We start from the raw sequence: 17,514 nt of genomic DNA on the forward strand, positions 1-17,514 counted from the left end.
TATCTGAGAGGAGAGCTTCTCCAGAGAGCTACTGTTATCATTCTACACACACATTCACACACACACACACACACACACACACACACACACACACACACACACACACACACACACACACACACACACACACATTCACTCACATTCACTCACATATATACACACACACACACATTCACTCACACTCACATATATACACACACATTCACTCACATTCACTCACACTCACATATATACACACACACACTCACTCATCACTATCTGAGAGGAGAGCTTCTCCAGAGAGCTACTGTTATCATTCTACACACACATTCACCCACACACACACACACACACACACACACATTCACTCACACTCACATATATGCACACACACACAATCACTCACCAGTATCTGAGAGGAGAGCTTCTCCAGAGAGCTACCGTTATCTAACCCAGTAAACAGGAAATACCCAACTGGAGGAAAACACATTCTACACCACACACACACACACACACACACACACACACACACACACACTTTCATATTTACTGCACACTCACTCAAACACACACACACACTCCCTCATTCAAATATTTTGACGACACAGTCATGATATATGCTTTAACTGCTGCAGTAATATTTATTGTTGTGAAAATGTTGACGTGTTACAAATGGTAGGCGTCTAGAAAACTTAATGGATTGGTTGTAGTCAGGGTAAATTTAAATCTGTTCTGTACTGCGCCGCAAACGTGTGTGTGTGTGCTTAAAATGTAGTGTATTTCTGAAAAATTCCTCATACCGTAGAACTACATCTACCTGTGACGTGTGTATCTAGTGCACGTTTTTACATCGCCCGAAAAGTCCTGCAATTTGAATACAGCAGAGAACGTGTGTCACTGTGTAATTACTGCAATGCAGGTTCAATTTCATTGAGCCCAAAACCCGTGTTCAGTGAAGTGCCAGAACGCCACAGGAGAAGCCTAAGCAGCTATCCCCTTTCAACTGTCTCCTAGCCTCAAATTATGTGTGTCTTCTATTCTCCCTTGCCTCTTTTACAAAACAAATGTACACTGGGGCACAAGTAACTGATATTATATCAAGCATGCTTTTTGGGTGAAGATTTTGTGGTTGTAGCCAATGATGGATGGAAGTAAATGTTTCTGCACTAAAGGAATGCATCTGGGTGTAAATGACTCCTTCTCCATCAGGATTGGCTGTGGTGTCGCCTGTCCCTTCCCCTTCCCTCTTCTGGGTCTCTGTGATTGGTGGTGAAGCTGGTGGTTCAGTTGCTTCGGTGATCCAATGATTGCTCTGCAGATTTTGGGTCTACTCTGTTGTTGGGTGTCACTGATTCATTTGCTGGGCTCTCTCTCTCTTTCTCTCCCCCTTTCTGTCCTCCCCTTTGTCATTTCCTCTCTCTCTGACTCTCCCTCCCCTCCTCTATCCCGTTCTCTTTCTGTGGGTGTTTTCTACTTTAGCGGTGGCTCCCGGGCCTGGTCTAGGCCCCATCCCCATGTCCCAGTTCGGCACCATCTCACGGCAGATCTCACGGCACAACTCCACCACCTCCTCGGTCTCCATGGTTTCGGCCACGGGCACCTACCGCCGGGCGCCGTCCGTCAGCTCCCAGTTCTCCCTGCAGCAGCAGCAGCAGGCCCTACAGCTACAACAGCAGCAGATACAGCAGCCATACATTAATGGGGGCACCCCCGCCTACCCCCATAACTCAAGTAAGACACTCATGCCCCCCCCCAACAGCCCTCTATTAGACGGGAGATGGATAGTTTCCCCCTAAAGGGAACTTCCCTCTCATAAACTCCTAGCAAAGGGGAGTTATACTATATCACGCTCTTAGAAAAGGGTTCACTGTCCCACGCTGAGTTCTGCGACTCTTACTGGGTGCCACCGAAGCTAATGACATCACTGTGACTACATCTGTATGTCACCTAGCATGTCCCTCTGGTACACAAATACTAAATTTACACTCGCGGGAAATACCACTGGAAACCAACAGACGTCTGTGTCGTCCACATTCTAAACTATGATAGGCTTTGCAGGCCAGCGGCGTTGGGTTTGTTGTGAAATGCCGGCAACGGTGACTGTTACATCGCCCTGAAGGGTAGTTTCTTCAAAGCAGTAGTATTGACTTGCCTCCTGTCTCAAAGTGCAGGTTAAGGTATTTCTCTCTGGTTGAACGTCTTGTGCCTTTATGTAGAATGCTTTCTTGTCCTCGGATTTTCCAGCTGGTACAATCCAGGCGATCGACATACGCAGGGATTGCAGAGTCACTGCTTTTTGGTCTCCGTTTAAGTACGAGATGACGTTTTCTTAAATCACAATTTCTTAGTGTTTTCACAACATTTTTTAAAGTGATTTTTTTTCTTCTCCCCATTTCCTAAAATATACTAGCCAGCCTCCACAAGGTGACTCCAGCTCAAGGTGTCCATTAACTTAAGCACGGTGTTTATTTTTAGTCATGTACTGTACCCTTCAACACAAACTCGGTGATGTGGAGGCGTACTGAACTCAGTAACGTCATTAAGTCCTGGAAAAGCCAAAAGAACTTAGGATAAAATGTGAGAAACTCAAGCCGACAGCAGCCACCTGTGCGTTTTTGAATTGAGATTGGTCTCGCCTCTCTCATTCACTTGCCCTGTAAAAGACCGTCTGGTGTTTAAAAGGGGGGAGTGTATGGAGGCGCGGTCACATGCTTGGTTCAGTAAAGATCGTGGCCTGGGGTTGATTTCAAACACCTATAGAGCAAGCTTAAACCACCATTATCAGTAACCTATTTGGGATGGACGATTAAATATTGCCCCAATCATTTCAAAAATATGTCATAACATCCTTATTTGATTTCAGACCGAAACATCAAACTGTCACAAGATAAATGTAGGCAGTGTGGACATTGGCAACATGCTATACAGACACAGACAGGCAGGCAGGCACAGACACACGCACACAGACAAGCACAGACAGACAGACAGATGCACGCACACAGACAGACAGGCAGGCAGACAGACAGACGCATGCACACAGACAGACAGACGCACGCACACAGACAGGCAGACAGACGCACACACACTCTTCCACCTGAACTGCGTTCAAAATGGCACCCAATTCCTTATAAACCTGATGCTGACCTCTAAGGTTTACAGGTTATTTTTAAGATTGGTGGCACTCTTCACGCCACTAGTTGTGAAAGTAACTTGGTTCATTGAGAGCCAGGGTTAGCAGCACCTCTCTCTGGTCGTGTCCCGACACTACAATCATCTGGTTCAGATTGTGATTAGGAGCAGGAAATAGCAACGACAATCAAACCTAATCCCTTTTTAATCCCTCAATCTGTACCACTAAATACCTGGGGGAATCTAGACTCTGTCTCTCAACTAAAAACCACAAGCATAGACTGTTTTTATGCTTTGTCACACATGCTTTGTGTCTCTTAATTCTGTTAGAGTATTGCATTGACTTGGGTTGGGGTGGTATTCTGTCTGTTTCTCTTAATATTTTAATATTTTCCTATATTGTTCTGGGTGACTGATATCTGTCCTCTGTCTACTTTATATCCTTGCTTTCTCTATTTCGTTTTGTTTATGTCTGTTTCTGTGTCTGTCCGTGTCGGTGTGTCTGTCGGTGTGTGTGTGTGTCTGTCTGTCTGTTGGTCTGTCTGTCGGTGTGCGCCTGTGGCGGCTTCCAGTGTCTATCGCTCCCCCTCCTCCTCCCATGCCCCAGCTGACTCCACAGATACCTCTGACAGGCTTTGTGGCCAGGGTGCAGGAGAACAGTAAGTCCTGAGGCCCACTACACGCTCTTCTTTTCCCTCTAGATCTAGATGTAGAACACCTCCGTAGATGTAGAACGCCTCCGTAGATGTAGAACGCCTCCGTAGAACTAGATGTAAAACGCCTCCGTAGAACTAGATGTAAAACGCCTCCGTAGAACTAGATGTAAAACGCCTCCGTAGAGCTAGATGTAAAACGCCTCCGTAGAACTAGATGTAAAACACCTCCGTAGAACTAGATGTAAAACACCTCCGTAGAACTAGATGTAAAACACCTCTGTAGAACTAGATGTAAAACACCTCTGTAGAACTAGATGTAAAACACCTCTGTAGAACTAGATGTAAAACACCTCTGTAGAACTAGATGTAAAACACCTCTGTAGAACTAGATGTAAAACACCTCTGTAGAACTAGATGTAAAACACCTCTGTAGAACTAGATGTAAAACACCTCTGTAGAACTAGATGTAAAACACCTCTGTAGAACTAGATGTAAAACACCTCTGTAGAACTAGATGTAAAACACCTCTGTAGAACTAGATGTAAAACACCTCTGTAGAACTAGATGTAAAACACCTCTGTAGAACTAGATGTAAAACACCTCTGTAGAACTAGATGTAAAACACCTCTGTAGAACTAGATGTAAAACACCTCTGTAGAACTAGATGTAAAACACCTCTCTAGATGTAGAACACCTCTCTAGATGTAGAACACCTCTCTAGATGTAGAACACCTCTCTAGATGTAGAACACCTCTCTAGATGTAGAACACCTCTCTAGATGTAGAACACCTCTCTAGATGTAGAACACCTCTCTAGATGTAGAACACCTCTCTAGATGTAGAACACCTCTCTAGATGTAGAACACCTCTCTAGATGTAGAACACCTCTCTAGATGTAGAACACCTCTCTAGAACTAGATGTAGAACACCTCTGTAGAACTAGATGTAGAACTAGATGTAGAACACCTCTGTAGAACTAGATGTAAAACTAGATGTAGAACACCTCTGTAGAACTAGATGTAAAACACCTCTGTAGAACACCTCTGTAGAACTAGATGTAAAACACCTCTGTAGAACACCTCTGTAGAACTAGATGTAAAACACCTCTGTAGAACACCTCTGTAGAACTAGATGTAAAACACCTCTGTAGAACTAGATGTAAAACACCTCTGTAGAACAGATGTAAAACACCTCTGTAGAACTAGATGTAAAACACCTCTGTAGAACTAGATGTAAAACACCTCTGTAGAACTAGATGTAAAACACCTCTGTAGAACTAGATGTAAAACACCTCTGTAGAACTAGATGTAAAACACCTCTGTAGAACTAGATGTAAAACACCTCTGTAGAACTAGATGTAAAACTAGATGTAGAACACCTCTGTAGAACTAGATGTAAAACACCTCTGTAGAACACCTCTGTAGAACTAGATGTAAAACACCTCTGTAGAACACCTCTGTAGAACTAGATGTAAAACACCTCTGTAGAACACCTCTGTAGAACTAGATGTAAAACACCTCTGTAGAACTAGATGTAAAACACCTCTGTAGAACAGATGTAAAACACCTCTGTAGAACTAGATGTAAAACACCTCTGTAGAACTAGATGTAAAACACCTCTGTAGAACTAGATGTAAAACACCTCTGTAGAACTAGATGTAAAACACCTCTGTAGAACTAGATGTAAAACACCTCTGTAGAACTAGATGTAAAACACCTCTGTAGAACTAGATGTAGAACACCTCTGTAGAACTAGATGTAGAACACCTCTGTAGAACTAGATGTAAAACACCTCTGTAGAACTAGATGTAAAACACCTCTGTAGAACTAGATGTAAAACACCTCTGTAGAACTAGATGTAAAACACCTCTGTAGAACTAGATGTAAAACACCTCTGTAGAACTAGATGTAGAACACCTCTGTAGAACTAGATGTAGAACTAGATGTAGAACACCTCTGTAGAACTAGATGTAGAACACCTCTGTAGAACTAGATGTAGAACACCTCCGTAGATGTAGAACACCTCCACCTGTCAATCACACACAGCATGCCTTGTGCCTGTTCACTCATTTGTCAGTCTTATGCTGGACACTAAACATCCTCAATATCATCATCCTCATCTACTGTCTGTGTTAATAAGTAGTTCTGATAGACACATTCTTATTACCATTGGCACCCATTGCTTTCTTCAGTGCTCCATTCCAGGATTATTTAGGAGAATGTACAATGAAATTGGCAGCTGAAATGGTATTTCCACAAAGTCCCACGTGTACGATAAGGCAAATGTTAAGTATAAAGTATAATTTCACTCAAAAAATGCGCTGTATGAGCGGAAGGACTTAACATATGCAAATGTGTTGTGTGTGTGATCAACAGAGAAATAGTGTGCATGCTTTTATGTAACGCTAAAGAAGCTTAGCCTGCTATTGTTAGACAGATTTATGTTACGGGCAGAATTGAAATAGCACCATTTTATTGGTGTTTCTTAAGAGTATGACGGCTTTAATTTCCAGTAGATGGAGTAAAACAAAACCCACTTGGAATAGTGCCCATTTCATCCCCTTTGATATACACAACCCTGAGAATATTTTAGCTCCTGTTCCCTTTGGTACAACATATGAATGGTATCATGTTAGATTTATGCAGGTAAACCTCCACGATCCACGCATACTAATTAAGCATCTCATTTAGAGAGCTCATAACTTACTATTCAGGCTGCAGTCTATTGTATTGTTTTTGACATTACTCATTTGTAGTCATTCATTTTAACCAAAAAGAGAACTCAAATGTTGTGGGAAGATGATGGAAAGTGTCCAAACAAGTTCACATTAAAGTGCAGCATTGCCTTAGTGGCAAAGAACACTTGCAACTAAATTACATTTCTTAAAACGTGACTTGAACAAGTGACCTGGAGGAACAACGGTCAAAATCGGCATGCCAACAACTCGCTGTCGTGCATTTGGTCCTTGACCGACTAACCAACCTAGCATATACACACCCCTGCATGTTGCTCTGCTACGATTGCACGGTTTTGCATGGTTTTCTCGGTTGCATGTGCAGCCCATATGTAATGTGCTGTTTCCTTCGTCCCAGTTTCAGGCAGCGTTCCTAATCTCATTTCTACCCCCTCCCTTCTACTGCCGTTTGGCAGTTGCGGACACACCTACTCTGCCTCCGCCTCCTCCGCCGGATGACCTGCCCATGTTTGATGAGGCTCCTCCCCCTCCTCCACCCCCACCAGTTGACTACGAGGAGGAAGAGGAAGCAGCTGTGGTGCACTACAACGACCCTTATGCTGACGTAGACCCCGAGTGGGCGCCCAAGAGCTACATAGAGAAAGGTGTGCCTCAGGGATCAATACTGACACCACTCTTCTTTACTGAGCGCGGCTCTTCTCCCTCCCTACCATACCCTTCACATTTATTTAAACTACACTGCACTATTCAAATACTTAAGCACTTTAATGCTTAATAGGTTAAAATCTTCAGGCAAACTCTTTCTCTAATAGGGAGAATCTCAATTGCATTTCCTTGATTCCTTGCGGCCTCTTTCCTCGCCTTGTTCTGAAGACCCAACGGATGAGAAAATCAGGGGGGGAGGGACCTCTGACCACCTCATCCAATGGGTTTTGAGGTGAGGAGAAAGGACGTGAGGGATCAAAAGGGAATGCAATTGAGATGTTCCCTCACTGATGTTTTTCCCTCAGTGGTGGCCATCTACGACTACGCAGCAGATAAAGAAGATGAGCTGAGCTTCGTGGAGGGAGCCATCATCTACATCATCAAGAAGAACGATGACGGCTGGTTCGAGGGCCTAAGCAGCGGGGTCACCGGCCTGTTCCCCGGCAACTACGTCGAGTCCATCATGCACTATGCCGAGTGAAGGCACCCCTACTCCAGTATATTGATTCAGTCATATCTAGGTTACTACAGAGACCAATAAAAACAGGAGTCTGACCATACCAATCTTAAGAGAAGTGATTTTGGATATGACGGAACGCTTGTTCCCTTATACTGATTGCAAATAAACAAAACGATTTACTTTATTTAGGTGTTATGGGTGGGTTGGGGGACATTTTTATAAAGTATACAAAGATTGAATAGGATAAGGCTGATGACTTGCTCACAAGGGCTGTGGTGTAAAGATGTTTTCAAAGACCACGGTAAAACTAGCTGAAGGACATTTAAGTTTTATTGTTCTTCCTGTCTACATATGCGCAACATAACATCTGACCCCGACTATTCATTAGCGTTTGTCGACATCTATTGACCTATACATTATTCATAAGCTTATCTTGATTTCTTTGTGTATCGAGTATTTTGCTATATGGAGCATATGTAGGCATTCTGGTGATCTTGTGTGCACACCTTCAGTGGAAGTGTTACTACTGCTAATTGTATATAATGTGAGTGAGCTGCAGCCTGTTGGGTGTCTAGTGTAAATGCTAATCACAGTATCTCAAGCAGGCTACATGCCACACATGCAAATGTCCAACAGAAGATTCTGTTTTGTATAATCAAGGTTCTCACAATCACAAGGCGGATCCATTTTGAATTCAAACTTCAGTGGCTTTTTATGAATAACAAAACTTTTACTTTTTATTTCAGTCATTCCTGAAATTAAGTCTGGATGTAAAGCATGCTAAATTAAAAATGTATAACCTCTACGTTTTAATGCCATTATGCTTCCATTTTGTTGTAATATTTCCATTTTATTATTTTTTTTATTGATTGAATTATCTAGATATAAAAGCCATTTTCGGACTTGTTGACGTGATGGTCTTATTTTCTAAATGCTCTAATTTGTATTTAAACATTTATTCAATTTACTTGGTAATGTATCTAAAGCAACTAGACTATTTTAGTTCCATATCCAGCTTAAGGAATACATCACAGTAATGTTTTACTAATCTGAACAAAATGAACTCTGTAGGCCTAAGTATAATGTAAGCTACTATAAATGGATTAAGATAGATTGTATTTCATACAGTGTTCGTGGGCTCAGTTTTCAAACTCTTTTGTCGTGATGTTTTACTATTCCGTAAAAATGGAGGCCAATATGACAACTCGGATACCTCAGTCTTCAAAGTAAAAATAGTTTTAGATCTGTCATTTTTAACCTGTAACGGTTTGGTTTCGTAACTCAGGTCTGGATATCTTGATGCCAAATTGTTATTTTCTTGTTCCAAATTGACCCCACCCACTTTGTCCATATTCATTTATAGTTGTAATTATCCCTTAGGAATGACAGACTATCGATTGCTTCATGACAATTCAGGTAGGTGTTTATCAGTTGAAGGTTAAGCTGCAAAATTGCAGACTTAACCAGTTTCTTCCTGTCCGGACTCAAAACATGAAAGTAACTGCGCTTATCACTGTTTACCATTTCAGGTTGTAGCAGCTAATGCCTTGATACTTTGTTTGCTATGTTATATTCAACATATACAAGTGTTCCAGCTCAATGGGTAGAAATATCAAAGCTCTCCTCTCTGCCGTTAGTTTGTATATATATATGTTCATTGAAAAATGAATGTACAGTCTTTTCTAATAAACCATTGTCCTATGTACTACGTAGTGGCGTGGTAATTGGGAATGAAAACAAAGGTAAAGCTTGACTTTAAAAAATAACTTTTAATGTGAGTACACAGTCATTGTGGATGTTAAGGCCTGGGTTTATTAAAGGTCCCGAACAGTGAAAATCACAGTTTTTCATGAATCCAGGACAAATGGATGTTGCTTCTACATTGATCAGAAAGTTACTCGTGCTCTCCCCCATGTCAAACACGTAAGAGGCAGGATTAGTGACATCACAAAAAGCCTAATTTTAATACACCAATGGGAACATCTTGTACCGGTAGCTAGCCCACTGGCACAAGAATGTGACTGCAGCGTGTCACCAAATAGAATTAGAGGTTTCCTCTATTTAAGTGTCTGGTGTGAGCTAGTTATGTCTTTAGCCAGGATGGAACAAAAGCAGGGGATGGGTTGCCCACAACTCAGCCGCAGTGTTCATGTCATACAAAAAATGTATGACATCATTGATAAGAACATTGTCTCACAGTACAAACCATTATCACCTCTTTCCTTGACAAACTGACCAGGCGAAAACTATGTCACCTGTTAAATCCACTTCAAATCAGTGTAGGTGAAGGGGAGGAGACTGGTTAAAGAAAGATTTTTAAGCCTCAAGACAATTGAGACATGGATTGTGTGTGTGCCATTCAGAGGGTGAATGGGCAAGACAAAAATGTATGTGCCTTTGAACGGGGTGTGGTAGTAGGTGCCAGGCACAGCGGTTTGAGTGTGTCAAGAAGTGCAACTCTGCTGGGTTTTTCACACTCAAACAGTTACCCGTGTGTATCAAGAATGGTTCCACCACCCAAAGGACATCCAGTCAACTTGACAAAACTGTGGGAATCATTAGAGTCAACATCCCTGTGTAACTCTTTCGACACCTTGCAGAGTCCATGCCCCGACAAATTGAGGCTGTTCTGCGGGCAAAAAGGGGTTGCAACTCAATATTAGGAAGGTAGTTCCTAATGTTTTGTAAACACAAATAAATAAAAAGCCCAACTGAAATTGTCCAAGGTGAACCAGCTAGCTAGTGTGATAAACAGTGCTGACAATTCCATTTGGGCTAGCTCACTAGATTATATAGCCAACATTTTGTCTACATTGATAGTTCCAATAACCAAACAATTAGTGAAACCATGATTTGATATATGACAGGATTGGATGTTGTTTGAGTTCCTTTGTGTTTCAGCAAATTTGCTTGAGATAATCTCACTAACACTGCATCAATGTTGCTTGACATAGGCGGTTCTTGGGAACACCTGTCAAGGTGAGCTCCCCGCCCACCCGCCCAAGTCTTTTTGGACTTCCTGGTAGTTTGACATGAGAGAAAAAAATATTTCTCAAACTTAAAAATATTGTGGGTGATGTTTTAGTCACTCAAAAGGCTACGTTACATGGGAATCAGAATGACTGTTTGGGACCTTTAATCACTTGTGACAGGAAATACTTACAATATAACATTCTCCAATTTACAAGTCACCCTGACAAACGTTTCACATTTGGCCGTTACGGTGCGGGCGGGTCTTCGAGCAACGTCTTAATACAGATCCACACACACAATAATGATACTCCATCTTGGAGTGATTCTGCAGGGTCCATCCCGCCCCAAGCCTCACGTGTAATAACAACCGCCTTTGATGACCAAATACAGTCTTGCCGGTTGGAGGTAGGGCGGTGGCTGCATTTACAGTACTGTATACACTGAAAATCATGTTTTAACAATGATCCTGGAGGGTCCCTGTGCATATAGGTCTGTGTTCATGCCTCATGACGTGCTATTTGAACGCTTTGTTGAAGTTCAATTGAAGAATAGGTGGGGGGGGTTGGTTCAGAAACCTGTAGACGCAGGGGTCGTACAGGACTAGCATTAAAAACCACTGGTGTCAATAACATATCACTCTTTTCTGTGAGGACCTAAGGGTTTTCCAGAGGGGAGAAAGAAGCCATGGGTAATGTGAAGCAGTGCATCTCACTCAAAAGTCAGTCCTGAAGAACCTGCGTATGCATCGTTTAGTTCCACCTTTAACTTAGTTATGTACAAAAAGCTGCATAAACAGTGCTCCATCAGGACCCACTGGGAATATCACTGATGAAACATTAACCACCTTCCCTCCTCATCATCCTGGCATCTAACCCTCCATGGGGGGGGCTTCCACAGGCCTGAAGTGAAGCCTGGGGGTGGGAGCTCACTTGTCGCGGGTGTGGACCATCTCAGTGAGCCTGATGAGGGCGTCCCGTTCCGGGGAGGGCCTGAGCAGGCTGATCTGCCGGATGGCCTCCCGGCAGTAGCTCTGGGCCAGGTAGTTGGTCTGATCCACACCATCACTCTGAGGGAAAGAGAAACCAGGCAGGTGTATTTTATGAAGCCCTTTTTACATCAGCAGTTGTCACAAAGTGCTTTACAGATATCCAGCATAAAACCCCAAATAGTAAGCAATGCAGAGGCAGACAACATAACCATAGGACCAATAGAATTTCCAGATTGTGAGAATTGCGTGTATAAAAACAAAGGTAGAAATGTGTCCGTCCATCGTCATCAACAGCCTTACCTCCAGAACATACTGCCAGGCCCGATCCACGTCTCCAGTGGTGCTGAACCGCCTCATAATCATAGCATGCAGCTCAGGAAACTAAAGTGTAAACGGTAAAATACACTGTCACAGTCTACACAGTTAGGCACATACATACATACATACCAGTCAGTCACTGTGTTTCAATCTAGAAATAGCAATGTTGGACAGTAACTAGAAGAGTTATTCATTTCCCATATGGGGAGCTAAAGGTTGACTGTTCAACTCTCACAATAAACACACCTGTTGACAGGCAAATAAGACTGGTCCGGTGGCCAGGCCCAGCTTAAGGTCTGTAGCCGAAGGTTTTCCTAGCTGGCTGGCGCATGCTGTGAAGTCCAGCACATCATCCACCAGCTAGGACACACAGAATTAACATGAAGTCAACTTTAATAACTTCATTCATTTATAAAAAATAAAATAAAAATTCAAGTAAGAAGATTATACAACACCTATTCAAGAGGCAAAAGCAAATATCAGAAATGTACCTGAAAGGCGATGCCTACGTTCCTCCCGTACTGAAAGGCTATTTCCTGTACCTCTGGATCCGAGTTCACCAGAATAGATACCTTGAATGGAAAAATGACAGCCAGTCAACACACACCTTTTCAGTTCTGCCCTAGGACTTCCTGCAAGTCTGTTATTGTTGTGGAGATAGAACGTACATACTGCTTTACAACTGTTTGCTATAAGACTGGCAGTCTTCTTGAAGGTCTTCTCGAGGTAGTGCTTGAATCTCTCGCTCTCGTTCTCCTTGGAGCCCAGCTGCATGAATTCCCCTGGAACATCAACAAATATGTTCGTGTGAACAGAGATGGCGTTTCCTATACGCTTTGAACGTTGATTACTCATTTCCCCTTACAGAATCAGAAGCGTTGCATTACAACAGTCTTGACTGTGTAGTTCTGGTAAAGTGTACAGTAACTGAAACAGCCAAGGAAACGGATAAATATAAACAGTTTGAACTGATACGGACTGCATATCTTGTGCAACGCAACAACGATATTGCGCAACATACTTGTTTGGGTCCTTACCTCGCACCAGATCCTCTATGACCTGAGACAGCACTGACACCACTGTGTTGTTGCCGATACGGGCCAGAGCCATGGAGGCTGCCGAGAGGATGAAATCTCCAGCTAAAATGGCCTGGGTGTGTATAGAGAACACATGATTAATAAAACCATACAGTCATACGATCTCACAACTAGGGTGTATTAGTTTATCATAAGACGCAGTACAAAAGTTGTTTGTCTTGCATATTTTCAAGACAACTTGGGCCATTTCATATGACCATTTCCCTCAATAACATGAACTGCATATGTTGTAGTTGAATAGCTTAGTGTAGTGTGTAATATGACACCATGACTGGCTACTGCTAACAGACAAAACCCAGGTCGGGGGACTCCGCTCACCTTTCTCTCCCCCCACACTTCGTTGATGGTAGTCATCCCCCTCCGCTTGTTCGAGCCGTCGATGACATCATCGTGGACCAGGCTGGCAGTGTGGATCATTTCAGAGATCATAGCTATGGACCGCTGACCTGGGAGCAGATCTCTACACAGACAGACAGAGAACTACATAGTCACACCTATTGGTTCAATAGACAATCACTGATAAGGGCAGCCTGAATAAATACTTTTATGAAATGGTTATTGCAATGAAATAGCATGGGCATGATTCATTTCAACTGTAATAGCCTACATCCATCTCCGGCAATGAAGTCTTAAACAGCAAATCAAAGGGTACAGCCTATCTTACCTTTCTAAAATGTTTATTCTCCCCAGTCACTTGTGCCAAGTTGTTCCTGGTGTGTGTGCTAGATAGATACATTTCATTAGCATAGTTTCTCACCCAAGTCTGCCTCTTGTACACCATTAGGCTACTTACTACCAGGCATGTATGTACCTAGTATCCATACTACCTACCTAGTTCACTGCACAATACCCAGGATAATATCTTACCCGTCTCTGTTGCTGTGAATATTGCAGGCCCGGGCCATCAGCACCACTATCATTGGTCGGAAGGCCTTGCCCTTCCCGTCAAAGTAGTAGTCACATAAGGACTTCAGCTCGGATTTGGACACAAAAAGCTCCTGTGAAGAACAGAAATGACACCTTTATTGGGGTTACGTAACTTTAAAAATCAGTCACAGTAGGCTGAACTGGGCATAGAAGCTAAATGAGACGGAGTAAGTAGCCCACGCCACTGTGACCATGCTACATGACGACTCCAAGTAAGGCGACTTACCTTTTTAATATCATCATACAAATGATTCAAGTCTTTTTGGGCTAGTGAGAACGGGTCCTTCAGCTTGGCATCACTGTGTATCCCTTTGCTGCAGCAAGGCTTTGGTGTGGGGTAAAGCAACCTTGATTTGTGCCTACTGTAAAATAAATATGCACATGTACATATAACAATTATCACATCTATTTAGAGTGCCAGTCAAAAGTTTGGACGCATCTACTCATTCAAGGATTTCTTTACTGTAGAATAATAGTGAAGACATCAAAACTATAAAATAACACATATAGAGTCATGGTAAAAGACCTAGTCCATATTACGGCAAGAACAGCTCAAATAAGCAAAGAGAAACGACAGTCCATCATTACTTTAAGACATGAAGGTCAGTCAATACGTGAAATGTCAAGAACGTTGAAAGTTTCTTCAAGTGCAGTCGCAAAAACCATCAAGCGCTATGGTGAAACTGACCCAGAGCTACCTCTGCTGCAGAGGATAAATTCACAAGAATAACTGCACCTCAAATTACAGCCCAAATAAATGCTTCAGAGTTCAAGTGACGGGTTCTGACTTCTAAACTTGAAACATTGTTAATCATCAGGTGTCCTATGGAAATGAGGAGTGCCACAGTCTGGTTTCTACACCAGAAGTTACTGGTTATCTGTAGGAGGAATGTATGTGGTGGAGTCAATTAAGCTTGGAATGTATTGAGTAAAGGAAAGGCAATCACATGGTTGCAGTCACTGATAAGGATGGAGAGCTGTGGATTAGTGAGGAACGGGAGCCGCGGTCAGGTCACGTTGAGGGAGGAGGAACAGTTAACTACCCAAATCACAAAATTCCTGCCTAGCAATAAATATGTAATGTTTAGAGGGAAAGAGGAGACTTCACCCAAATTGGTGTGTGTATATATATATATATATATACACACACACGTGCTGGTGGGAACGTGTCTTTGTCTGTTCAGCTGTCTGACCCTTTGGGTGAATAAACTTGGTTTGAGCTTTACTAATCGTCCGTGAGTTTTTACTCTGTTCATTTAGAACCTAACAGGTAACAGACACATTTCAACATCAACTGTTCAGAGACTACGTGAATCAGGCCTTCATGGTCAAATTACTGCAAAGAAGCCACTACTAAAGGACACCAATAAGAAGAAGAGCCTTGCTTGGGCCAAGAAACACGAGCAATGGACATTAGACCGATCAAAATCTGTCCTTTAGTCTGATGATTCCAAATTTGATATTTTTGGTTTCAACCGCCGTGTCTTTGAGACGCAGAGTAGGTAAACGGATGATCTCTGCATGTGTGGTTCCCACTGTGAAGCATGGAGGAGAAGATGTGATGGTGCTTAGCTTCTGACACTGTCTGTGATTTCTTTAAAATTCAAGGCACACTGAACCAGCATGGCCACCCCAGCATTCTGCAGCAATACACCATCCCACCTGGTTTGCGCTTAGTGGGACTATCATTTGTTTTTCAACAGGACAATGACTCAAAACACAAATCCAGGCTGTGTATGGGCTATATGACCAAGAAGGAGAGTGATGGAGTGCTGCATCAGATGACCTGGTCTCTACAATCACCCAACCTCAACCCAAATGAGATGGTTTGGGATGAGTTGGACTGCAGAGTGAAGGAAAAGCAGCCAACAAGTGCTCAGCATATGTGGGAACTCCTTCAAGACCGTTGAAAAACATTCCTCATGAAGCTGGTTGAGAGAATGCCAAGAGTGGGAAAAGGTGTCATCAAGGCAAAGGGTGGCTACTTTGAAGAATATATTTATTTTATTTGTTTAACACTTTTTTGGTTACTACATGATTCCATATGTTCCATTTCATAGGTTTTGATGTCTTCACTATTACTCTACAATGTAGAAAATAGTACGAATAAATAAAAACCCTTGAATAAGTAGGTGTCCAAACTTTCATATTTCTCTATCTATATAAATTACTGCATATCATATTTCAATCTCAGACTCACCTTGTCAGAATATAGTTGCCTATTGAGGTTGTGTCTACAGGCCTGGAGGACAGTCCCTGAAAGAAATCAATGTCACAAATGAATAACCTGAGCACGACAACTTAAGCACATGTAGCCAAACCTTTAGTCAGGCGGGCATTTGACAACTTTTACTCAAGTTACTGAAGGACATGACGCCACTGTGAGGTAGCCTAGTTTAGGTTATTCTAGGCTACCCACTGACAGTTCTGTCTAGTAACATGGTAGGGTTGGGTGATATTTGAGGACACCTCTTCTATGATAAGCTACTCCAAATTTTCCGATATCCGATATAATCGTTTTGCTCCGTTAATGACTAGATAAATCCAGACTTTATAATATCATAAATAAGCAAACAAATTGCAGTCGCGTTCTCATTAAATAATCTTAGTATGGCCCCAAAAAATAAGGCTTAGGTCATTCACTTCATTTTCAACATATTTGATACAGCCTAACTTATAAAACTGCACATTGTTTATTTGTTTAGTTCGAATTGAGCAGGGGTATTCAACTCTTACCCTACGAGGTCCAGAGCCTACTGGTTCTGTGTTCTACCTGATAATTCATTCCACCCACCTGGTGTCCCAGGTCTAAATCAGTCCCTGGTTAGATGGGAACGATGAAAAAACAAAGTGGAGTTTGAGGGGAATAAAGTATAGTCTTGGACATGACGATATATCACTGTCAAATATCATTATATTATTAGGTTTAATCATACATCGGCCCAACCCTACAACCTAGTGCCCCTTCTGAACTAAAAGGGTTAAGCCAGTGAGAAAAATCAAGTGCAAGGCTTGGTACAGTGTAGCCCTGCAATGACATGAATTGTCTTGACCTTTAGCTAAACTGAGAATGCATAATAAACCAGCAAGACATGGCTAGCTAGAAATCCAAACCATCTTGTCATATAGCAACAATCTTTACTGTAACTATATGTACAAAACCAATGTCCTTCATAAAATATAGATGTTTTTAGTTCGCTACAACAACTGGAATAAACTGGACTAAATCCCAATATAGCGACACCAGGCAAGATACAACCCATTATGAAGATCAGCTTGCAGGTTATATGTTATATACTGGTTGACCTTGATTGAGTTGACAGCACTCCCGCCCGGCGAAATCTTGGCACTGACACGGGCGCACGTTACCTACCTCCTTTCCCGAGCCAGCGCCGGCCCCTGTTCCTCGGAAAGACGAAGCAGCAAACGTAGCAGACCTTCCATTAAAACCGCATATCGTTTCTAGTACACTTGTACTCGTAGCGCCTATAGTCCACCTCCAACAGTGCCTCCACGGTATCGCCATGTTCCTCCACACATAGCTGGAAAATATTACACAATGTGACGCCGGAAGCAGAAGAACTGAAA

At 42.5% G+C, this 17,514-nt stretch overlaps 2 protein-coding genes across 23 annotated transcripts in view; one reads left to right on the forward strand and one right to left on the reverse strand.

Moving 5' to 3' along the window:
- The window catches only part of abi1a (abl-interactor 1a), a 64,076-nt gene extending 54,748 nt beyond the window's left edge, over window positions 1–9,328 (forward strand). For 9 of the 21 annotated variants that reach the window (XM_071328739.1, XM_071328740.1, XM_071328742.1 and 6 more), the window contains 4 exons: window positions 1,459–1,710; window positions 3,681–3,767; window positions 6,914–7,102; window positions 7,469–9,328. In XM_071328739.1, coding sequence (XP_071184840.1) covers window positions 1,459–1,710; window positions 3,681–3,767; window positions 6,914–7,102; window positions 7,469–7,644 — 704 coding nt within the window. In that variant the 3' untranslated portion in view covers window positions 7,645–9,328. The remainder of the gene's footprint in view (window positions 1–1,458; window positions 1,711–3,680; window positions 3,768–6,913; window positions 7,103–7,468) is intronic. The other 12 variants (XM_071328743.1, XM_071328751.1, XM_071328744.1 and 9 more) reach the window with 2 other exon arrangements.
- A 44-nt stretch (window positions 9,329–9,372) lies between these two features.
- LOC139531850 (all trans-polyprenyl-diphosphate synthase PDSS1-like) lies at window positions 9,373–17,486 on the reverse strand. Of its 2 annotated transcripts, XM_071328767.1 has the most exons (11): window positions 17,300–17,486; window positions 16,127–16,182; window positions 14,153–14,288; window positions 13,867–13,997; window positions 13,318–13,459; window positions 12,940–13,051; window positions 12,575–12,684; window positions 12,394–12,474; window positions 12,149–12,262; window positions 11,885–11,965; window positions 9,373–11,662 (listed from the first exon to the last, which is right to left on the reverse strand). In XM_071328767.1, exons 1-11 carry the CDS (start codon window positions 17,450–17,452, stop codon window positions 11,522–11,524), a joined length of 1,257 nt encoding a protein of 418 aa, XP_071184868.1. In that variant the 5' UTR covers window positions 17,453–17,486; the 3' UTR covers window positions 9,373–11,521. The 2 variants fall into 2 exon arrangements, with proteins under 2 accessions (XP_071184868.1, XP_071184869.1); XM_071328768.1 differs by lacking the exons at window positions 14,153–14,288; window positions 16,127–16,182; window positions 17,300–17,486 and adding an exon at window positions 13,664–13,721 and having other exon boundaries at window positions 13,867–13,924.
- Between the last annotated feature and the right edge of the window lie 28 nt (window positions 17,487–17,514).

Source organism: Salvelinus alpinus, chromosome 10 (assembly GCF_045679555.1).
Source record: "Salvelinus alpinus chromosome 10, SLU_Salpinus.1, whole genome shotgun sequence".
Classification (NCBI taxonomy): Eukaryota; Metazoa; Chordata; class Actinopteri; order Salmoniformes; family Salmonidae; genus Salvelinus; species Salvelinus alpinus.

What these genes read in the sequence shown, in the direction of transcription:
- LOC139531850 (XM_071328767.1), bottom strand. Translation starts at nt 17,452, where the DNA reads ATGGCGATACCGTGGAGGCACTGTTGGAGGTGGACTATAGGCGCTACG. An exon ending in CATAGAGGATCTGGTGCGAG is followed by an intron (nt 12,685 to 12,939) that starts GTAAGGACCCAA and finishes TTGATGTTCCAG; the next exon opens with GGGAATTCATGCAGCTGGGC. An exon ending in TCTTATTTGCCTGTCAACAG is followed by an intron (nt 11,966 to 12,148) that starts GTGTGTTTATTG and finishes TTTACACTTTAG; the next exon opens with TTTCCTGAGCTGCATGCTAT.